The 24,811-nt window shown below is 34.8% G+C and overlaps 1 protein-coding gene across 7 annotated transcripts in view; it reads right to left on the bottom strand.

Moving 5' to 3' along the window:
• The window catches only part of Hace1 (HECT domain and ankyrin repeat containing E3 ubiquitin protein ligase 1), an 81,137-nt gene extending 56,774 nt beyond the window's left edge, over nt 1-24,363 (bottom strand). For 2 of the 7 annotated variants that reach the window (XM_047557987.1, XM_047557983.1), the window contains exons 1-6: nt 24,034-24,363; nt 19,778-19,832; nt 18,511-18,600; nt 17,668-17,772; nt 11,852-11,927; nt 4,814-4,945 (exon numbers count right to left, since the gene is read on the bottom strand). In XM_047557987.1, coding sequence (XP_047413943.1) covers nt 4,814-4,945; nt 11,852-11,927; nt 17,668-17,772; nt 18,511-18,600; nt 19,778-19,832; nt 24,034-24,109 — 534 coding nt within the window. In that variant the 5' untranslated portion in view covers nt 24,110-24,363. Of the gene's footprint in view, nt 1-4,813; nt 4,946-11,851; nt 11,928-17,667; nt 17,773-18,510; nt 18,601-19,777; nt 19,833-20,336; nt 20,389-24,033 lie in introns of all 7 variants that reach the window. The other 5 variants (XM_047557986.1, XM_047557988.1, XM_047557984.1 and 2 more) reach the window with 5 other exon arrangements.
• Nucleotides 24,364-24,811: the final 448 nt, after the last annotated feature.

Here is a 24,811-nt window from a genome sequence, read left to right as displayed (position 1 = left end):
AAAAGGGGACTAAACAACCAAAAAGCGTCTTTATTTTTTATTAAATAATTCTAATGACATAACTTATGACAACGTACAAATAACTTATACACTAAGGAAAACTGTCAAACCACTAATCAGCAAGTGAATCATATAGGGTTTCTTCAGCAGCCTGTTCACCTAAATATATTGAGGGTCTGAACCTGTATTCACTATCCCACAATAATCATTATTTTTTGGTTGTGTTAGGAAAATATCAGTGACAGGAGGACTTTCTAATTTTTGCTATTTCCCATAAGCAATTAAAGAGAATTCTAGCATTGAAATAAATAAAGTTACTCTGAATAAAAAAGTACTTTCTAAAATATTAGTCTACCTACCTTTGGGCCTCAAGGCTGAATCTGATTAATGTTTTTGCAAATACTTTATATTAAGCTCACATGACTGGTAACTCTCTGGATGAAAAGCTTGGAAGACAGCTAAGGATACAACAACCAAGAGAGCTAAATGAACGTAGGTAAGCATTGTTAACTAACAAATCTACAATTTCAGTCCACAATATCAATATCAAACAACTGTTTTTAAGTTATAAAAATGTAAATCTCCCAAACAAGATCCAACCATCACTTTACATTGCTTGAGAAGCTTTGTATTCGGTAGTATAAATTCAGGAATATAAAATTTACTCTTATAAAATATAATTTATTTTTAAATAAACTATAGATTAATCCCTGAACTAATCCTGCTACGTAACCTAACATTTAAATTTTGGTACAACTATATGATAGTTCTCTAGTGTTTCTAAATCCATGTGATTCCAGGAAGACAATAAACAATCATTTGTGGCAATTAAATATATTTATAAATCTTAAAGAATAAAAAAAGAAAAATCTACCAAAAAGGAAGTTGAATTTATGGTAAAAGAAAGAAAGAAAAGAAAAAACTGAAATATATATAAATATATATATATACATACACACACACACACATATATATATATAATTATGATTTTACTAAACTTTCTAAAAACAAAATTGAAAAAGAAAAAAGAATAATGAAATCAAACACAGACTAGCTTCTTATACAAAAGTAAATGGGGGGCTGGGGATATAGCTCAGTTGGGAGAGTGCTTGCCTCGCATGCATAAGGCCCTGGGTTCAATCCCCAGCACCGCAAAAAAAAAAAAAAAAATTAAATGAATAAAGGGGTCTAGATATTGCTCTATGTATTTTCACACAATCACATACCTATTAATAATGGTAGTAATAATGGCAATAGATATTAATGCTCTTAAATGTCCTCCAGAGTATTCACAACATTTTCCTCAATTATATTATCACTACACAGAAGATACCTTCTGAGAAACAGCAGAGAAAGTTGCCAAAGATTACATAAGTCAGATAAATAACAAAACTTTGAAATGATTTTGTTATTATTGTTGTTTCATTTTTTGAGACAGGGCCTCTATGTTGACCAGGTTAGTCTCAAACTCCTGGGCTCAAGCAATACTCCTGCCACAGTCTCAATATCATCATGCCCACATAGTCTAGAATCATTTTTTAAAATCAATATTCAAAGACAAACCATATTTTATTTTTTTTCGATGCTATTGTGAATGGAGTAGTTTTCCTAATTTCTCTTTCTGAAGATTCATCACTTATGTATAAAAATGCATTGGATTTATGAGCATTGATCTTGTAACCTGCTACTTTACTGAATTCACTTATGAGTCCCAGCTATCCCACTCCTTGGCCTATACCCAAAGGACTTAAAATCAGCATACTACAGAGATACAGCCACATCAATGTTCATTGCTGCTCAATTCACCATAGCCAGATTGTGGAACCAACCTAGATGCCCTTCAGTTGATGAATGGATAAAGAAACTGTGGCATATTTATACAATGGAATATTACTCCGCAATGAAGAATGATAAAATTATGGCATTTGTAGGCAAATGGTCGAAATTGGAGAATATCATGCTAAGTGAGATAAGCCAATCTCAAAAAACTAAAGGACGAATGATCTCGCTGATAAGCGGATGAGGACATATAATGGGGGGTGGGAGGGGCTAGCATTAGGTTTAGGGTTAGGTTTAGAGTTAGGCTAAGGAGAGCAGTAAGAATGAAGGAAAGAAGGACTGTGTAGAGGGAAAAGAGGGGTGGGAGGGGTGGGAGGGGTGGGAGGGGTGGGGGGGAGGGGAAAAATATAATAAACATCATTACCCTATGTAAACGTAAAAAAAAATAAATAAATAAAAAAAAAAAAAAAAATTACAAAACAGAAAAAAAAAAAAAAAAAAAAAAAAAAAAGAAAAGACAAACCATAATTCTGGTATTGTGTACCTAACAATGCAGTATTACAGTTGATATAAATAAAATTATATAAAAATAAAATTATTAGTTATAATCATTTCTTTCATCTTATTTTCAAATATGAATAGAAGTAACTTAAAATCATGGTGTTATTACACTGCAAGGACAAAAAAACCACCATGAATCACATGAGATCTTTATGATATTCCTGCTAACAAGACAGATGCAGGTACATAAAATCATGGTTAAAATTATTCAATTTCTTAATTATGACAAAAATTAATCTGTTTTCCAAACCTTTTCCCTTTAAAACAAAGTTGTGTAAATCTGGAAAAGCATTTCTGGTCATTAAATAAGAATATAATATTAAATTACAAAATTCTACAAAGCTTTAAGGTTCTTGGGCAGTTGCTCAAAATCTTTTCATTCACTCCTGAGACTGATACTAAAATGAGATTAGAAGACAAATTTCAAGGATTTCTTCATTATCTTGGTTTAATTTGAAAATTTTTTTAAATACTTTTACTACAGTCTCTTTCCCCCTGAAAGTTTTCTATTTTATCCCACAAAATATATATAACCAATATGCAAGCTTTTAAGCTTAAATTTTTTAAAAAAAATCTTGAAACCTAGTTGTGCTAGTATTTGTCTGCATGGACATAAGTTCTAGAGATTTTTCTAGTGAATTAGTGCAAGAGCTGGCTACTTTGAGACAATAAAAAAGGTCATTTTGACTAGCCACTAAAATATGTTGCTCAGAGTGCAACCTATGGAAAGATACACAAAGATTCTAAAAAGTCATTAATCCCTATCCTATAATAATTTAACATACTTCACAAACCAGTACATCATGTCCAACTCAGGATAAGAGTATATGCTAATCCACTGAGATTTGGACTAGTCCCAAAATTCTGAAACACAGGCAATATGAGCAAAATTATCAATACAGACTTTCAGAAGTATAATTCAGTCTGGAGACAAGGAGATAAGGATAATTTTTAAAGATTTCTTCTGTACAAATTGAAAAAGAATGAAAGATATACACAATAATTCAGAAAGTAGTGCTAAGTATTTCCTTTATCTGTGCACAAACCTCAAAAATAACCATAACTGACCAACTATGACAAGAGCAATCTCACTAGTCAATACAATCAATAAGTCAATATGGCTTTTGTACTGTTTCTCTTCTACTATATCTGCAAAATCTCACCCTGTGAAACTCATCATTAGTGAAGTCAGGCTCCCTATAAATCTTTTGAGCATACAATTGTTCAAAGGCATCTGACTATGAGGAATTCCCCATTACTTAACCACACCTGCTTTAGGTTGTAAACCATATGGAGTATATTATACTCATACCACCTAATCTTCAATAACTTCAGAAGGCAATTCTGAATTTAAATGCAGCCTGCAATGCACATGTTTTAAATGAAGGCATTCTTAGTAATCCCTTGTTTCTACACTAGCTCAAGGCAGCAAACATTAGTCTTTACAGATTATTTCTAATCTGAATCTCAATTGTTTTTTTTTTTTTTTCTATATAAGAGAGGCTTGCAAGACTTAATGATACTCTGCCCATTTGGTATAGCAGAGATCACTTACATTAAAGTAAGTGCTTTTCTGTCCTCTGAGAACTATATATAGAACTTATTTTCAAATATACAGTAGTTCCTTAAAAATCTGGGTCACTGGGGCCGAAGATGTAGTTCAGTAGTAGACACCTGTCTACCATGCATAAAGCATGTTTGATCCCCAGCATTACACACATTAAAAAAAAAAAAGATAATTTAAGATACCTCAGATCTTTTTTTTTCACATAGAACATTTTTTAAACTTAATAACACTCAGAAAGTAAGCACCAATGAGAAGTAACAGTTCTTGAAAACATTGGTTAGTTTTCAGACAATAAGACAAAAAATATAAACACTGTGGTGTTCAGAAGTTCTAAACTATTTAAGCAATACCAGTACTCATTTTCCTCACTAATTCCAATAACTGAGGTTTAAGCTAGAAGAAAAATTATAATTGCTTAGAATACATGTGAACACACATTTAAATTTTTAGTATATTCACCCAAGCATGGTAGGCTATGCCTAAAATCCCAGCTACTTGGGAGACCAAAGGTAGGAGGATCACAAGTTAGATGCCAGCCTGGGCAACTTAACAAGACATGTCCCAAAACAAATTTTTTTAAATAACAGCCACAGATATAGTTCAGTCATGCACAAGGTCCTGGGTTTGAGTACCAATACTACCAAAAAAAAAAGTTTATTAAGCTATCAAAATTTATGAATCAGAAATAAAATTAGAGTACAAATTACAAATATTCTGAAGAATTAAAAGTACTATTTTCTATTCCTTTTGCCTTATATAAAATATAATCTCCAGAAATCCACAGGAGTTAGAAAATATTTTCTTATAAAGCTTCATGTTCCAAAGTACACAGTGAAAAACTTTTCACAAATTTAAAGTTTTCAAAATCAAGCACAAGCAACTTCAAGTCTTCATGGGTGAATTTACCGTTTTGTGACCATTCTGGCAGGCCACATGCAGTGCTGTCTGCCCCATCGCATCCTCAACATCAACATCACTGACGTGTTGTACAAGGTCATGGAGCAGTTCTGTCCGCCCATTCACAGCCAGCCAGTGAATCTGTGAAGTCATTTAGTTACATTAATTATTTGTGTAAGAACATTTCATAAGAAAACAGAAGATAAATAATGCTATTATTTCTCAAATGAACATAATATAAAAATTAAAGATATTTTAAGCCCATATAGTTTTTCCCTTTTTTTTTAACATGAGAAAGATACGTGCATCAAAATACATTTTAGTCCATCAAGTATTACAAAATCAAGAACTCAAAGACTCAAAATAGTATGGTTCCTAGGCTGAGAATCACCAAATACCTTAAAAGAAGATTTAGAAGATTATGTTGAAGAAGTCTCCCACAAAGCACAAAGGAAAAAAAAAAGAAAAACAAGAGAAAACATAATAAAATTGATAAGCTATTCCAAGAGGTCTAAAATTCAAACATAAGAGTTAAGAAAGGAGAAAATGGGAGTGGGAATCATCCAAGTCATAAAGTATGAAAATTTCTCATGAACTCCCATTATATGAGTTACTAGGTTATTGGGCCTCAGCATTATCCAGCCAAATGAATAAAATAAATCCAACCAAAATATATAACCATGAAATTTTAGAATGCAGAAGTACCAAGTAAATTCTGTAAGTTTCTAGAGACAAACAAGTGTCACATAAAGGCTCAAGAATCAAAATGGTACCAATCTTTAAGAATGAAAGCTTGAAGACAACAAAGTAATGCTTTTCAAATGCAAAGGGAAAATCATATCCAGCCTAGAATTTTATTGTCAGCTAAATTATCAATTACATAATTGTGCAAATACAAAGAATCAAGTCATATTCAGACATACAAAGTAGCAATAAATTTACCTCCCATGCACCTTTCCTCAGTAAACTACCAGATGATATGCTCCAGCAAAGTGTGAGAGAGACACCTAAGACACAGATAACACAACTCAAAGCAAAAGGAAAAAACAAGTAAACTAGAACTAAATGAGTTCAGCAAGGTTGTACAAGATCAAAAAACACTGCACTTCTATACACTAATACTAAACCTGTAGAAACATAATAAAACACAACACCATTTACACAACTGCTCCAAAGAAAATGTAAATACTTGGCTAAATGCTTGATAAAACATATACAAAATCCCTATGCTGAATAACTGAATGCTAATGAAAGAAATCAAAGACCTATGTAAGTGGAGAGATGCACTGTGTTTATGGATTGGAAGATTCAATCAATCGGTGTAAGATGTCAATTATCCCCAAATTGATCTTTCAGTTAATACGATTTCAATCAAAATCCCAGAGAAGTATTTTTGTAGCCACAGACAAATTTGCTCTAAAATTTATACAGAAAGAAAAAGGAACCAGAATAGCTAACACAAACCTGAAAAACAAAAAAAATTAAAGTGGGGGGAAATCACTCTAGTGATATTTAGACTTGCTTTCGAGTAGCAATAATCACGACACTGTCGTACCCACAGAGGGGAAGACATATAAATCAATGAAAAGGCCCACATAAATACACTCAACTGATTTTTGAGAAGATGCAAAAAAATTCCATGCAGGAAGGACATCCTTTTTCAATGGTGCTAAAGAAACTGGACATTAATAGACAAAACAATGAACCTCCATCTAAGCCCCATGTCTTTTACAAATATTAACTCAAAAGAAATCACAGACAGATGTAAAATGTAAAACTAAAACTTTTAGAAAAAAAGGGATAAAATCTTCAGGATCTAGAGCTAAACAAAAAGCTCTTATAACCTTGATACCAAAATATGATCTAAAAATGGAAAATCTGATAAAGTCTACTCCATCAAAATCAAAAACTTTTGCTTTTCAAAAGACCCCAATGGGGGAAAAAAAGAAGAGAAAAAAATACCCTGATGAGAATTTGAAAAAGTAAACTAATGACTGGGAGAAAATATCTGAAAATCACATACCTGGGATAAAACCCTACTCTCTTGGATATATAAAGGATTCCCATAACAGTTTTTAAAAAAAAAAAAATCCAATTAGAAAATGGATAAATGACATGAATTGGCATTTCATTTCATAGAAGAAGATATACAAATGGCAAATAAGCCTATGAAAAGATGTTCAGCATCACTGGCAATTAGGCAAATGCTTACTGAAAACACGATGAGATCATATTCATCATAATGCCTAAAAAAAATTCAAGCTTGGTGGTACACATATATAATCCAGTGATTTGGAAGGCTGAGACAGGAGGATCACAAATTCAAGGTCAACCTCAAAAACTTAGTCAGACCCTGTCTCAAAATAAAATTAAAAAGCAGTAGTGTATCCCTGGGTTCAATCCCCAGTACTATAAGGAAAAAAAAAAAAATGACAACAGCGAATGCTGGCAACAAACTGAAAAACTCTATCACTCAGATATTACTGGTGGGAATATGTAATAACAGAATGTGCATTATACATTCTGGACAAAAAATATCAAAACTAGCACTCACAAACATTTCAATACAGAGATATGAAATTTTTAAATCTATTAAAATAGCTGAGAAGAACTGCCTAGAGATAGGTAGACTTGAAGGAGGCAAGTTTGGGAAGGCCAAAAGACTGTTTCCTACACTAAGCCTTGTAGAACCATTTGACTTTAAATTTGTGCATGAATAGTTTTATTCAATAAATTTTTTAAATATTTTCTACTCCATTTTCCTTGAAGTTCAGGAATTAAGCAAAGAAATTAGCAGATAAAAACTTATGTGATTCAACAGATTAAATTAACACTGGACATCTTTATCTTACCTAAGCTAGGTAGTATCCTAAGGAAAGATCATTTCTAAGGGTTCATAACTCTCTATGGCACCTACCACAGCACTGCAGATATACAGAACACAATCTTTCCTTAAGAGTGAATGGTATTAGGGCGCCACGCAGCCGACAGGGGGTGCACGCTGTGGACAACTCGGAGCTGGAGCTGTGAGTCAGCCTCACGGAAAAGTGACATTGCCATAGCCAGGTGAAGACCTCTGGAGACCAGGACCAAGAAAAGAATTGCTGTGCTTGGGAGTGTAGCCTATGGGCTCTCTTCTGTCAAGTGCTGCCTGGATGAAGACTTGGAATCTGTTTGCTTTGAAAGAACTGATGACATTGGCGGGCTGTGTAGGTATCAGAAATTGGGAAGTTCAAAGGACAGTACTTCCATAGTCAAGACCATAAAAACCCAGAAGCATTGACTGGAAAAAGTCTTTATAATTGTTGGGAATTCTGGAGGAGATCTGGCTGCAGAGATTAACTACACAGCCAAGCAGGTATTCCTCAGCACCAGGAGTCAGGCTTGGATCCTGAATTGTGTAGGGGACCATGGGTACCCTTTTGATGTGTTACACTTTTCTCAGCTTAAACATCTTATATCAAAGATATGTGGCCAAGCATTAACAAATACATTTTTGGAAAAAAGTATGAATCAAAGATTTGATTATGAAATGTTTGGCCTGAAGACTAAACACAGAGATCTAAGCCAGCATCTAACAGTAAATGATGATCTGCCAAATATATAATTTCTGGCTTGGTAAAAGTGAAAGAAAATGTGAAGGAATTCACAGAGACAGCTGCCATAATTGAGGATGGCTCCAGAGAGGACGACATTGTTGCTGTTATCTTTGCCACAGGCTGCAGGGCTAAAGAAACTTTACTCACAACATGAAAAGATGGCAGGTATAACTAAAACTCAAGAGGAAATGGCAAAAAGATAAGAAATTCTCCCAGCATGATAAGAAATTCCTGATTTTTCCTGGGATCCTTCCTCTGCATTTCACCCTATGTTGGGTGAGGTGGGAAGATGACCAAGTCTAAGAAATCAGAGCTTGGAAACCCACTGAAGAAGAAAACACAGTCTGCCAAGTTGGTTTAAACTGGTCCTCACAGACACTTTCAGAGGTCCTCAAATGGCTAGTAGGAGTTGAGCATGGAAAGCTCACTGCCATCTTGTAATTACAGAGGAGGCCAAAAAATGGGATGGAAACTAAGAGATGAAAAGACCAAAAACAAGGAAAGAAAAAATATACATCACTGAAACCAGCTGTGCCTGCAGTCAGAACTACCCCCAGGGTTATCACCTGTAAAAGAAAACACTGACCCTACCTTTGTCTATGTTAGTTTGAGTTGATTTTCTTTCACTTGAAAACAAGAGTGCTTACTGACTTACTGTTTTTCTCAATTCCCTTTCATTTGTAGTAATAAAGGGACAAGAGAATGATAACAAAGAAGAACAGAAGACTAACTATCCAAAAAATCCAATTACCTAATTAATCAATAGGCAAGTAAACTAAACAGACACTTCTCAAAAGAACAAATACAAATGAAAAAAAATATATATATGGAAATATGTTAAACATCATTAGTAATTAGGGAAATGTAAATCAAACCTACACTGATATTTCATCTCACATCAGTCAGAATGGCATTTATCAAGATCACAAATAATAAATGATGGAGAAATATGGAGAAAAAGGAACACTTTTACACTGTTGATGGGACTGAAAATTAGTATAACGATTATGGAAATCTGCATGGAAGTTCCTCAAAAGACAAGGCATGGAATGACCAGATGACCCTCTACCACTCTTTGGTATTTATCTTGAAGAATTAAAGTCATCATATTACAGGGATACTTACTTATTCCATATTTATAGTGGCACAATTCACAATTGCTAAATTTTGGAACTGGCCTAGGTGTACATAAACTGATAGATGAATAAAGACAATGTGGTAGAGATACACAATTGATTTTTATTCAGCCATAAAGAAAAATGAAATTGTGTAGTTTGCAGGAAAATGCATGCAACTAGAGACAACCATGTTAAGTAAAATAAATCAAACTGAAAACGTAAAGGGTTAGATGTGTCCCAAGGAAAGATAGAGAGGGAAAAAAGGAAAACAAAGCTGGGGGTGGATATCCTAAAAATCAAAGGGAGATCAGTAAAGGAAAGGAAACAAGGGGTAGGACCAAGTGGGGAGGGAGGGGGATGTGCTGGGGAATCATATTGATTAAATAATAGTGTTTGAATGTGTGCATGTACAAATATACAACAAATCTGAGCATTATGTACAACTATAATGCACTAATAAAAATGTGGGGAAAAGAAAAAAAAAAGAGTGGATGGTATTACATGGTTAATATGTAACAAAACCTGTAGATTCCATGTAATGATCATGATTAAGTTTATTATTTAATAAGCACTTAGAAAAATTCAAATTTTAAGGAAGATCCCTCTCCTGAGAAGACCCACTCTCTCCCTTGAGGGGTCTTCTTTCTCCTCTACTAAACTTTGCCATATTTTAAAATATATATGTATTATATATTATATAAGACACATACATTTATATTCTATATGCAATTTTATTTAGTTTTTTTTTTTTTATGTGGTGCTGGGGATTGAACCTAGTGACACACATGCTAAGCAAGCACTCTACCACTAAGCGACAACCCCAGGCCTCTATATATAATTTTAAATTTTGTATATAATATATATTTTATATATACAGATAAACATATATAAAAATATTATTTCTTATACCCCTCCCCCAAAAGTCTTTAATCAAAAAGACCTTGAACACTTGCCTGGTAAGTAAGTAGTCAATATTCTTCTTTATTTACAAATTAAAAGATAAAAGTCTACAAGTACTATCGAAGGTAGGTTAAATTCAATTTAACAAATAATACTTAAAATCTTCTGCCATGACTTCAAAATTTATTGTCTCAATAATTCTATTTTTTTTTTTTTTGGTGGTGCTGGGGATTGAACCCATGGCCTCGTGCACTCTACCAACTGAGCTGAATCCCCAGCCCTCAATAATTCTATTTTATCTCTACTTTCAAAACAAATAATGCTCCATTAAATAATGATGATTTGGTTAAAATTCTGAGATTTCAACAAGCCCTTTAGCAATATCCATACCACCTCCCTACAATATCTTTATGGATCAAAACTATATTAATGTGCCAGGCACAGGGGTACATGAGTATAATCTTAGAAACAAGTCTGAAGCAAGAGGATCACAAGTTTAAGGCCAAGACTGGGCAATTTAGAAAGACCCATTTCAAAATAAAAAATACAAAAGGTTGGAGACATAGTTCAGTGGTAAAGCACCCCTGCGTTCGATTCCCAGTACTTAAAAAAAAAAAAAAAAAAAAAAGGCAAAATGGACAAAAATACTAGTTTAAGATACAACACATCTAAAAGAATATAGGTCAAAATATTAACAGTGATTATTTCTGAGTACAGGGAATATGAGTGCTAATTCCCTTTGTTACTTTATTCCTTTCTCTCTAGCCACACCAGTTTTCCTAAAATGAAATATTAACACTACTCAAATGGACATAATGAAAACAGCTCTCCTACAATGAACTGATAACATACTTAAGCAGAAATGCTCCTAAGAAGTTCCTTGAATGTCAGTGACAAAAATTAGCAGAATAAGACTTCACAACAAGTAAAAGTAATAACCCAACAACAAGGGAGAAATACAGTGAACTACGACTTAAAACTATATCTCAAACCATTCTACACCTTCTTAATTACTATAAAGAACTCACAGAAACACTTGTATTACATTTCTCATTGCCATCACATTTAAGATCATATTCGAAAAATTATTTTGAAAATCTCAGATAAAATGCCCCCTGGGCCCTTACCTGCCTGAATCACTTTGGCCTTCCCCCTGCCATCTGCTGCTCACCTTTTTTTGCTATGTCACCTGCAACCCAACCCCTGGGCCTAGTCACATAGGCAGGAAGGAGAGATAAGGGGAGAGAGTGGGAGAACAAAAAAAGACCATAACCTATAAAAGATGTAGGGCGTGTTCACTTCTTGGGATTCTAGAACATCAGCCATGGCCGCCTTCTCCCTCCTGGAAGAAGTCTATATTATTACCTTTAAATAAAACCTGCTTAGTATGCTTGAAAAAACAAATCTCAGATAAAAGTGATAGCACTTACTGCTGTAAGGCCTTCATTATTACAAATGTTGACATCAGCACTGTATTCTAATAATTTACTCATACATTTCTTCTGCCTGAAAAGAAAGACAGTCACAGATAACTGGTACTGGAAAAAATATACAAATAACAATTATTTTAATGAAATATTAATCACAATCAACATTAGTTGATGATATACCTACATCTGTATTTTCAAACTATATCTGCAATATTTAAATGAATACTATTTGAAATAAAATATAAAATTGTTTCTATGATACAAAGATAATATGATAAATAACCATTAGGTTTTCGTGTCATTGGAACAAAGTTACTCAAACTATGGAGAAATTTCTAGTGTTGACTAAATGAAACAGTAATCTCCATTGGAAATAAAAGAAAATCCATAAAAGTCTATTGTATGAAGAATACAGCAAAATGTCTCAATGTTGTATTCCACATTCTTGATTGAAACATACTTAACACTGAGTTATAAAAACATGATCAGAAAATCAATAAAATGTGTCTATGCATCCCACTCTACTCCATTTTTTTCATTCATTTTTATTATGATAAAATACACATAACATAAAATTTACCATTTTAAACCTGTAAGAGTAAAGTTTTGTGATATTTTACATAGTACAAAGTCAAAGTTCATCCATATTATAGCTTGTCAGAATTTCCTTCATTTTTGAGGCTGAATAATATTTCATCAAGTTTATATGCCACATTTTGCTTATTCATTCATCAGTTGATAGACACTTGTTTCCACATTTTAACTATTATAAACACGTACATAAGTATGTTAATATTTCTTCAATACACTTCTTTCAATTCTTCTGAATATACACCCAGAAGTGGAACTGCTAGATCAAATAATAATAATTCTATTTTTAATATTTTTGAGGACTACCATATTTTGTTTTAATATTTGTTTGGTTTTCTTTTTTTTTTTTTTTTGCAGTGCTGGGGACTGAACTCAAGACCTCATGCATGCAAGACAAGCACTCTATCACTGAACAATATATACCAGCTCCAAGGAACTATCATATTGTTTCCCACAGCAGCTCTTCCATTTTACATTCTTACCAAATATACAAGGGTTCTAATTTCTTCACATACTGGCCAGTATTTGTTATTTTCTGGGGGTTTTTTGATGATAATCATTCTAATGGTTGCAAGTTGGTACCTTGTTGTAGTTTTGATTAGCATTCTCCTAATTAGTGATGCTGAGCATCTTTTCATGTGCTCACTGGCCATTTGCATACCTTTGGAGAAGTCTCTTCAAGTCTTTGCCCATTTTTGTACAGCCTACTACTTCATTTTGCTCACAAAGTTTCTTTTTATCCTGATCCATTCCTAGTTACTATTCAATATTCATCTTAAAACTCCCCTTCATTAATAAACTGTGTATGGATTCCTGTGAACTACATGGAACCTCATATTCCTCTGGAACCATATTACCTATTGGTATAGCTCTTTTGGCAATCATCTCTCTCTCTCTCTCTCTCTCACACACACACACACACACACACACACACATACAACTATGCTCAGCACTGAACTGACAAAATAAAATCTGTGGCATGAAGTCATGACCTAAATGAATAAATAGAGATATATATAAAACAGTGCATACAGTATAAATACATGTATTAATAGTATGGTATACATAGTATATAGTGGCATATGCAGAGTAAATGGTATATGTATATATTACTATTTATTCAACTAGAGAGTAAACTTCTGCCATGTATTATATCACATTTCCTTAAATAACTCATAATCAAGCATAGCCAGACACATAGTAACTCTCAAAACTTCAATAATCAATTGCTAAAATTCTTTTTCTTATTATTATTATTTTTATTTTTACAGACTGCATTTTGATTCATTGTACACAAATGGGGTACAACTTTTCATTTCTATGGTTGTACATGATGTAGGTTCTTTATTAGTAAATTAAAAATCAAATGATATCAAATATATGGTGCTGTCAAGATAAAGATTGCATCCAACGTGCATTTGTGTCAGGATGACCTGACTAAGCATGACTTAAGAAAACTACCTTTACCTCACATATGTGAAGACACAATGCAGGCCGGGTCTGAACATCACAATAACAAGAAAGAAAGGAGTTAGAGCAAAAGTTCTCCAGAAGTCCCCCCAACAAACCTATTCCTAAGTCACACTGGGCAGAACTAGGTCACTTTTCCATCCCTGCCTGCAAAAGAATTGGGATAAGAATGTTCTCAGGCATCCTTTTCAGCCCTAAAGTGATTCTTAAATGATCAAATGAACAGTTTAAAATAAAAGAAAAAAGGACTAGCAAATTAATTTTCTTGCTTTGAGTTTTACACAAAGTTAAACGTCATAAAAAAAATCACATTATAAGCTCGGAAGGCTGAGGCAAGTGAATCGAAAGTTCAAAGCCAGCCTCAGCAACATTATAATCAAAGGCATGGAAGAAAATAAAGCTCTGAATAAACTTCTAAGTTCGAATATTTACAGTTTCCTCATCTAACATATCATTATGAAAATCGTAGGAAATAAATTCTCACTAAGCAAGGTAGGGCACACCCATAATCCCAGCTACTCCAGAGGTTAAAGCAAGAAGATTTCAAGTCAGAGGCCAGTCTGGGCAACCAAAGAAGACCCTATTTCAAAATAATTAAAAAAAAAAAAGAGAGTTGAGAATGTAGCTCAATGTCAGTACTTAAAAAAAGAAAGAAAATTCTCAATAATTAAGAGACAGCAGACCAGACAGTACTATTAAAATAAAGACATTGTTTAATATATGTTTGTATTTATACCATAAGGGTGGGTTTCTAAAACCTATTCAGAAGCTCACCTGGACCACTGATCTATTCCAAAATAAAAGGTGGAAATAGCCCAGGAAATAGAAAAAAAAAAAAAAAAATAGAATAGGGGTTGTTGAAAAAAAGAAACAAACCATAAGGCTCCCCACTTCCCAAGAAAGAACTGCAAAAGGTGTAGGGTAATATAGGAAACTTATCCTATTTTTCTTACTTAACAACCATTATTACAGTTTTCCAGAATCTGAGTAAATCAAAACGCCTTATAAGTTAGCAGCCATTTTGCCAAAAACCAGACATAAAATGCTAACTAATATACAGGCTCGGTCCTTTTTTCCAGGGAGGGGGTAACCAGGGATTGAACTCAGGGGCACTCAATCACTGAGCCATATCCCAAGCCCTATTTTGTATTTTATTTAGAGACAGGGTTTCACAGTTGCTTAGCAACTCACTTTTGCTGAGGCTGACTTTGAACTCATGATCCTCCTGTGTCAGCCACCCAAGCCACTAGGATTACAAGGGAGTGCCACTGAGCCCAGCTAGGCCTGGTCCTTTATTAATTAGCTCATAATTCAGCCCCCCAATTTTTTTTAAATTGTATTTCACAGCTGAGCATGGTGGCACACACATATAATTCCAGAGGCTTGGGAGGCTGAAGGAGGAAGATCTCAAGTTCAAAGCCAACCTTATCAACAACAAGGCACTAACAACTCAATGAGACCCTGTGGCTCAGTGATTGAGTGACTCTGAGTTCAATCCTTGGTACCCACCCCCACCCCCCAAAAAAAAGAAAAGAAAGGAAATCCAACACAACACTAATAGTGACAAGAGAAATGCTAGCACGTCAATAGAAATATACTATCTATCTGACAATGACAGTTGAGGAAGCAAAAGAAAAACTAATGGACCAGCAAAAGGGGTAGAATTCTTTTACTTCATGCCTTTTACTTCAATATGGACAAATTTGAATTCATAATGAAATTACAGGAAAAAGTTATTTCTGAAAACACCAGTAGTTTTAGGAAGTAATAAGGATTCAAGTCATTTAGCAAACATTTATTAAACATCTCTATGTTGTACAAGACACCAATTTAATTTTTAAAAAGCTAAAATATTTAAATATTGAATGTCAAAAGCAATCTTTATTAAAAGTAAAAAGGCAACCAAACTAGAGAATGGGTCATGAACTCTTCTTATTCCTTTTCTTCTTGCTAATTGATAAGTGAATCATGTAATATGTCATATTTCTTCCTCTTTAAAATATAATGGTCTTTTCAATTACTATTGACAGAAACAGTGATCAAAGCTATTTTGTACATGATACTTAAAAGGCCTGTATACTGGAAAACAATTTACAAAACATCTTTTTAGCAGATCAAGAACATCCTGTCTTTCAAGACTAAGACATACTTCTTGATCCTCACATTGAAGTTGTATGACTAAGTCTACCCACAATTACAGTGGACTTTTTAAACCCTGCCTTGTACCAATGTCTTTCCATTTATGATGGCTGACAGAATACCTGTAACCTTTTCAGACTATTGTCACTAACCAGGCATAGTAGCATATCCCTGTAATCCCAGTAACTTGGGAAGCTAAGGCAGAAGTATTGCCAGGTTTGAGGTCAGCCTTAGCAACTTAGCAAGGCCCCAAGCAACTTAGCAAGATCCTATCTCAAAATAAAATACAAAAAAGGGCTAAGGATATAGGTCAGTTGTAAAGTGCTCCTGGGCTCACTCTCCAGTACCAAGAGGGAAAATAAAAAAATTGTGTCAATATCCTATTCACTCCGGATAATGTATCTAGATCTGAAATCAATTCCGCTCTATGATCTTGGATTGACACACTATAACACCCCTAAAGACTATTAGAAAAATCAACTGTTACCAACATGTTGTTATCTGTTAAAACAGCCGACAAATAAGTTGGCTCATGTGTTAACTCATAAAAGGGGACACCATCAGAGAGGGTGAAAAGACTATGCTTTCCCCTCCAACCCAACGTCACTATGGTTCTTATCTTTCCGGTTCAATCTGCATCCTTATATGCAAAATTTTGGCTTAGATTGATGCAGTGGGTAATCTTATTCCAGTTTAGAACAGGAAACAAAAATATCTCTAAGATTAATCAAGAGACAAAACAGGAATATACTTCCATAAAGAAGTTTAATAATACTCAAAGTTCCTCAAGACCTCAATTAAAACCTACTTATTTTCATTTTAAACTTAATTTCAATCATTTTGGTATCATTTCCTGGTCCAATAGAATTTTAAGAGAAAAACAGTGGCAGAGAGAGACACAAAAATGTGACTCAAAATGCCTCACAGAAAAGAAAAATAAAAAACATAAAAATTATAGTAGGACTTAGAATAGCACACCATAACATAATGATGCTCATCATGATGACCAGAATTATCAGGAAGAGGCAAAAATATACTCAATACACTATCTTCAAGTTTTACTTTTTAAAATACTCCCCCCTTTTTATTTTTAAGCACATTAATTTAGAAAACTTATTTTCAGAGTTAAAATGAAAATAGGTTTAGCACTGAAAGTTACCCTTAACTAGAAAATTTACTTCAATACAGTTCATTGTCAAACAACTATAAACTGGGTACAATATGCTCACTGTCCTTAATTCCACTACTAAAATTAACTGAACAAGTAACTTGGGAAATAAGCCATGGAGTTAAGAGTGGCAAAAGATTGGCAGGGAAAAAAAAGACAACAAAAAACGGAGGTTAAAATTATGCTTTTTGGAAAATGTCATTATAATACAAGGAATGAACTGCTGCAAATATATTTTCAGGAAGAAAAATATTAGTGAGCAATAAGTTATTACATGGTAGTTATTTTAAACTGTAACATAATGATAAAAGACCTACTTTAAAGAGGAAAAAATACTTATATATCCTTAAGAAACCAAAAAATTATAACAAGTAAAATGTATTATTTGTCTAATTTCTGTTAATACCAATAAAAAAGCCTCAGCAAGTTTAGGAAACTAAATATTTACCCATTTCTAGCTGCCAAATGAAGGGGTGTACAGCCTGAAATATCTTGATAGTTAGGATTTGCTCCTTTCTTTAACAGCAGAACCAAGCATTCCACTGATCCACAACTGAAAAAATATTAAAAGACAGTTCAAATACATTCAACAAAAGCCATACTTGACAAAGTTTAAATTTTAAAAAAACCTTGTATTAAACATTATTTTAAAATTCTATATTTATCTATAATTTGATTTAACTTCTGTCACAAATATCCTCTACCTTCAAAATGGTACATTCTATTAGGAAAGCTATAAAGTATTTGAGAAGTTCAAATAAAACAAAATCAAGAATTCATTTATAAAAGAAGTTATATAGTACTCTCAATTTTTTGGATGCATGAACAATTAATTTAAACACATCTACCTAAAACCAGAAAGAAGAATGGGTAACAATAAATTAACTGATTGATTATACAGCAGGAGACTATGGATAAAAAATGATACTCCCACAAAGATAAAAATAAAAAAACCAATGACTTCAAGTACAGTTAGCATAGTCCTTTTATTCCTTTTATTGATGGGATAAAAGGAAAATTGGGTGAATACACTCTACGTATATCAGGAAAAACAATCCCCACGCCCAACCTAGAACAAACTAAGACGACAGGAACATGAGACTTGAGTTCAATCCCAAAGTTAAAAATTTATCTAGAAAAAATACATAGCATACTATTCCCTCAACAGGATAAAGACCATTTGGCTGTCTGTTCTTATCTCTCCCTACAACTATTATGAGACAATGGTGAGTCAAAGCTCATGATTCTTACTCTAGACCCAGATTCTAACACAAAATATCTTTCGTCTTACTTTGCTGCAATGTGAAGCAAGCTTCTTTTCACACGTCCAAATGCATAATTGACATCAAATTTTGAATTTGACAGTAGTTCAGAAACAGACCTAGCCCCCCCAAAAAAAAATTTAAAAAAGAATCAGTATGTAAAGAAAAAAATTTTAAACATAATAAATCAAGTTCTCTTAATAATTACTCTGAAGGTCCTATCTTTTATCAACCAAAAAGTAAGGCACTATTCTGAAGTACAGAATGGTAGCCAGCAAAATATTATCCATAAACTGGTACTGCAGGTCTCCTAATCTGCCACTCAAACTGTGCTGTTACATGCGCTGAGGATACCTAACAAAGTAAATTGGCTTCAGCTCTCCCCAGATCATTAAGAAACAAAGGGAATAGGCATAGCTGCTTTCTTTATCAAAAGCTGGGCCTATTATTAATTTTAGCCAAATAAAAAATCAGACAAAAATACTTTTTAAATATACCAGATTTTTTTTTTTTTTTTTTTTGCAGTGCTGGGGATTGAACCCAGGGCCTTGTGCTTACAATGCACTCTACCTACTGAGCTATATCCCCAGCCCTATACCAGGTATTTTAAACTTGCTTCAAAATAGTTTCTCTTCACTTTCTTCTCATTATATACTAAATTATCCACTGGTCAACTACAACAGAGCTGGCTGCTACAAGAATAAAGATCCCTTCACAAAGCAGACACCGGTATTTTAAACATGCCCCTATTTTCCAAAAAAAAAAAAAAAAAAATCAACACAATATCAATAAAAAGAACATCAAAGTAGAAGCACAGAAGGAAAATAAGTGGGGCTGGGGTTGTGGCTCAGTGGTAGAACGCTTGCCTAGCATGTGTGAGGCACTGGGTTCGATCCTCAGCATACAAATATAAATGAATAAAATGAAGTTCCATCAACAACCAAAAAAATGTTAAAAAAAAAAGAAAGTTACCCCTCAGATCTAATCTTTGCTACAAAAATCAGTAGTGATCTCTAAAAGAAACCATTGAAACGTTTTTTTCTATTTCAATGACCAACCAAAAACTGGACATAAAATCTGATTATTCATTTAGAAAATCTCTTACCATAAAATTACAGCTTATATATAGTTCTTGGGAAATCTTGTTCCTTATTTCACAACAGAAAATTATGATATTTTAAAACAGCCCTCAGAACAATATCTAGGTGTAAACTGTGGATCTGTTATGTATCTGTGTGTCTAACGTTTAGAACAAAGTATAATTCTAAGGCATAAATTTATGAAAGAGACACTCACCTGTGCTGATCAGCCATAACCATTGGCATTAATGTGTAAACTGCAGTTTCATTATCTGAGTTTCATAAAAAAAGGAAAAAGAATAAATTAATCTCCTACTTTTTCCAAAGGGTGATACTTAGGACTAAAAAGTTTTCTTTTGAGACAAGGTCTCACTGTGTTGCCCAAGTTGGCCTCGAGCTCCTAAATTTCAGCATCATTCAGCCTCACCGTCCCCAGTATCTAGGACTACAGGTGTGCACCACCATGCTCACTTTAAGATTAGAGTTTTCTTAACTCTATATAAAAAATGAGGTATTTAACAATAGTGAAGAATACCAAAGGTACTGCAAAACTTACAACACTACATAATTTCTCATCTCCTCTACTGCTGTCACGAAAAAGGCTCAGCTTCTGGATACAAGGAGCAAATTGAATAGCTAACATTTTCTATAGTTTTAATAACTGAATTTTATTTCCAAAGTAGTATTTTATCATACTTACATGTACACTTTGTGAAATTTTAAGTATATATGAATATTAAAGATACATATACTAAGCCAGGCACAGTGATGCATACCTGTAACCCTAGCAAATCAGGAGGTAGAGGCAGGAGGATCCCAAGTTCAAAACTGTAACACAAGATAACAAGCTGTGTAATGGTGGCAATGAACCACGGATTCTATACTCTCATAAAACTACATACCTTATAGTATACCCAGAATGCACTATATACAATAACCAAAAGGTCCACAATACGATACACTCTAATTTGTTCTATCCTCTTCTGTTTCTTTCTTTAAAATGCTAACTGCAATCCAATAAAATGTTCTCAATAATCACCAATGAGTCAGTACCAAAGTTGAAAACATTGCACTAAGCCTCCCTTGGTATAACAACATTCTTTCTCTCATATAATACACAACCCAATTAAAAAAAAAAAAATCTGAACTTCTAAGCAATGGCAATTTCCATAATTTAAAAAAAGTCATAAACAGGCAACACCCTTGTTTGCCAATTTAAACACAAATCAAAACAGTACATAATTTTAAGTGAGCATTGTAAGGTTTGCATTGATTTTATTTATAAGGCTTTTATTTAGATAAAATATAAAAGCCAGGCACAGTGGTACACGCCTGTAATCCCAGTGGCTGGAGAGGCTGAAGCAGGAGAATCCCAAGTTCCAGGCCAGTCTCAGCAACTTAGCAAGGCCCTAAGCAACTTAGTGAGAGCCTGTCTCAAGGATGTGGCTCAGTGGTTTAAGTGCCCTAACATTCAATCCCTAACACCAAAAATAAATAATATATATATATTTTTTAAATTTAGACATGGCTCTTACATTTTAAGTCACATCTAACCTTGTAAAAAATATAGGTCATAGGGGCTGGGGCTCAGTGACAGAGCACTTGCTTAGCACATGTGAGGCACTGGGTTTGATCCTTAGCACTGCATACAAAAATAAATAAAATAAAGGTATGCTGTCCATCTACAACTACAAAAAAATTTTTTTAAATATATATATATGAATATGTGTGTGTGTGTGTGTGTGTGTACATGTCACTATGAGGATAGGTAAGGATAAAGAAAAACTATAGTGCTAAAAGGAGACGAAGAAATATTTTACTAAGAAAGGACAGAATAAAATTTGTTGCCAGATGCTTCCTTTTTCATATCTACATAGATACCATGAAACCTAGGTAAGTTTTCAAAATGTTAAGAAAAATTTAACCTCTTGCTTTATCAGACATGTTGACCATTTTTATTAATAGTTTTAATTAACTACTAAAAGGAAAATCTTAAAGAAAAAGGAGCTCAGATTTATTATATATAATTTCTCTTCAAACTATCAATGGGAATGATTTGCTTTAAAGTTGATAATTATTCTATGATCATTCAAATATGTATGCTAAAATTCTTATTAAGCAAACATGGTAAACGCAATACTTTAAACTATTTTCTCCACATAAGAACAATGTACACCAACCTTTTAAAGTTCTTTTGAGAATCCACATCCCTAAAGTAATTTCTTTGTCATCACCTCTTTTTCTCTCACAAGAATATTCCTGGATTAGCCCTGCCTAGGATGACTCAACAACCTAGACTCCAATTCTTGGTGATCATACCCACCTCAAGGAAACATAACTATGCCCCACCCCCAAGTGTTCAAGTCAGTAAATCGTGCAACGAAGTTAACTACAGAATAAAAGATAGTTAAAAACTTTACTGTTTTAAGAATTTATTCTAATTACATGCTTACTGACTGCTGAATTCTAACAAGGCAAAAATAAATCTGATTATTTCTTAAGTGTACAGTGTTAGCACTTCTGTTCATTCCTCAAATGTGAACACATCCATGTGAAATTGTAGAATGACTATACGCTCAGAGAATTCAAAAAGATTCACCAGAACTTAGGATCAAAGATAAATTTAAGGAACAAAATGAATAAATTCATCATAAATCAAAGAAAAACAGATAAACAAGATGCCAGTTTTTGCCTAGCAACATAGGGAAAAGTTTTACTTTTAATTGTAATACTCTTAGTTTATAACTACTCAGACTGCTGAGGTAGTTTCTAGGTGTAAATTGAGAAACTGATGACTAAAGCCTTAAAAAATGTTGATATAATTAGACCCTATTATTCTTTTTCTAAGAATTAACCCTGAGGAAACAGGTAGACTCTTAAGTACAAAGTTGCTCCTCATAAAATCAGTTATAAAAACAAAAATCATGCATCCTATGAAATCCTGCAAAGTCATTAAGTATATTTAAGAATATAAAAAATGTTTATGAAGGGATGAAGGTGTAGCTAAGTCGTAGAGCACTTTTCTGGCATATTGGAGGCCCTGAGTTTGATGCCCAGCACCATACCAAAGAAAAAATTGTTTTGTCGTTTTCTAAATCCAAATTAAAAGACTATATGCAGTATGATTTTATTTTGATAGAGAAAGAAAAGGAATTAACAATGGAAGGAAATAAAGAAAATGTTAACATTATTTATATTAGGTGGCAGAAACACTATCAAAGCCTCCCAAATTATATTTATGTAAAAACATTGGATTCACACTGGGCAATACAAATTGCAATGTCAATGAAACTACACACGAAGCCTTCATCGACTTATACCAATAATCTGACTTTGGAAAATAAGTAAGAGCAGCACTTAAGGAACCGCTTCAAAGGTGGAAGTTTGAAGAGAAAGAAAAATTTGAAGCTGGAAGTGTAGTTACTAAAACCCAGAACTTAACTGCTTATACTAACAAAATACCAAACGGTTCCCATAAATCGTCCTTACTCTGAATCCTAAATAGAGACTCAGGAAATTTTTTTTCAAGAAAATTAATCCCAAAGTCCTCAATCCAATAATTTTTTCAAGATTCCCAAGGCCTACTTCCAATAACTTATAACTTCCCCAGTACCAATTCAAAGAAAGTTATTTTAAAAAATGAAATAACAACATAAACTACAAAGAATTAAAAAAAAAAAAAAAAGGGGGGCAATTCATCAGCCCTAACTCCCTTCTAACCCTTCTCTCACTTGGGCATAAAAAAACAGTCCATTAGAGGCATCACTGCCAGCTCTCACAGCCACTAAAACATCTGAATTCGTGAGGCTACAAACGAAACGGCAGTATTTGTCTCTTTTATTATTAGAGTTTTACCTGTTCTGAAGGAATGCTGGCACACTGAACTAATAAGAGTCCTGAAATACAGGGAACATGCCTTATTCCTCTTTTTTGAAGCCCCACGGTTTCGAACTAGCCTACTGAATAAAGCATGAAAAGATACATGCCTATTAAAGAAAAATGTATATTTGCGTATACACACAAACTTTGACAATACCTATGTGATGAATGACAATCTTTTGTCTGTTGCCAAAACACGGGAATGCCCTACATTTTAAAATAAAAATGGCTTAAACCCCACCCCCGGTAGCAAAAAGTAAATAGTTTCTTTGGAGCATCTCCCTATCCCCAACAAGCAACCACTGTAAAATGGCTCGTAACTAACGTTTTTCTGCTCCTTCCCCAAACCCCTAATCGACAGTTAAGACCTCGGTTCGGGCTGTCCTCGCAGCAGATCCCGAACACACCCGGCCTCTCCCGCAAACTCCCACCTGCGGAGGCGGGAGCGACCCGCCAGGGGAGGCCCGGGGTCCTGGCCCGGCCCCTCCCAGTTCAGGAAAGTAAAGTGGGCGTTTTCCCAGCTTTGGGTTAGTTTTTTCGCCAGACCTTGGCACGGCTCGAGCCCTGGTCTCTCTGGTCCCTAGCCCCGCTCACCCTCCGGCAACTCCACGGTGCGCGCGCGGCGCAGCGAGCGCGTCAGGCGGTTAAGCTGTTCCATCGCTCTCTCCATCCTCGGCGCGTCCTCCGCAATCGCCGCGCCGAGCCGCGCTGGCGGCCTTCGCGCCCAGCGCCCTACATCCCGCCCCAGGCCCGGTCAGCAGGCAGAGAAGCGGGATCCCCCGGACCAGCACGCAGGGCTCCGACGGCGGCTTGGGGTTGCGTCCTGGTTCCAGGGCCCCCAGCGACTACTGAACAGACCACCTGCGCTGGGGACCACCCGCCGCCGCCTCCGTGCGCGGGTTTCCTACCGTGGCCGCCGCTCCCTTCTGGACTCGCAGGGCCTTCTGGGAACTGTAGTTCAGGGCTGGCAGGGCGCGCTCCCGGGGCGGAGCCACGCCGGAGATGCCCCGCCCCGCTCCTCCCCGTCCAGCCCCTCAGGCCCTGGGCAGCGAGTGAGGCAAGCAAGGCAGGACAGCTTGTACCTCCACGTCCCGGGGAGACACTTCCCGGGCGTTTCCTCCAGAGTTGGACAGGAATAGCTTCCTTCAACTCTATCACTCCCTATAAATGAATGGGTATAAATCAGGTTGGGATTGCACAATTATTCTTAAATTGAGTACCACCAACCATCTTGTTATTGATACCTTTTGGGGGTGGGGGATACCGGGGATTAAACTCAGGGGCACTGGACACATTCCCCGCCTTATTTTGTATTTTGTTTAGAGACAGATTCTCACTGAGTTGCTTAGCGCCTGGCTTTTGCTAGGACTGT

Source organism: Sciurus carolinensis, chromosome 7, assembly GCF_902686445.1.
Source record: "Sciurus carolinensis chromosome 7, mSciCar1.2, whole genome shotgun sequence".
NCBI lineage: Eukaryota > Metazoa > Chordata > Mammalia > Rodentia > Sciuridae > Sciurus > Sciurus carolinensis.
Note: the sequence above shows the minus strand (reverse complement) of the source record. Positions and strands in the feature narration are given on the sequence as shown.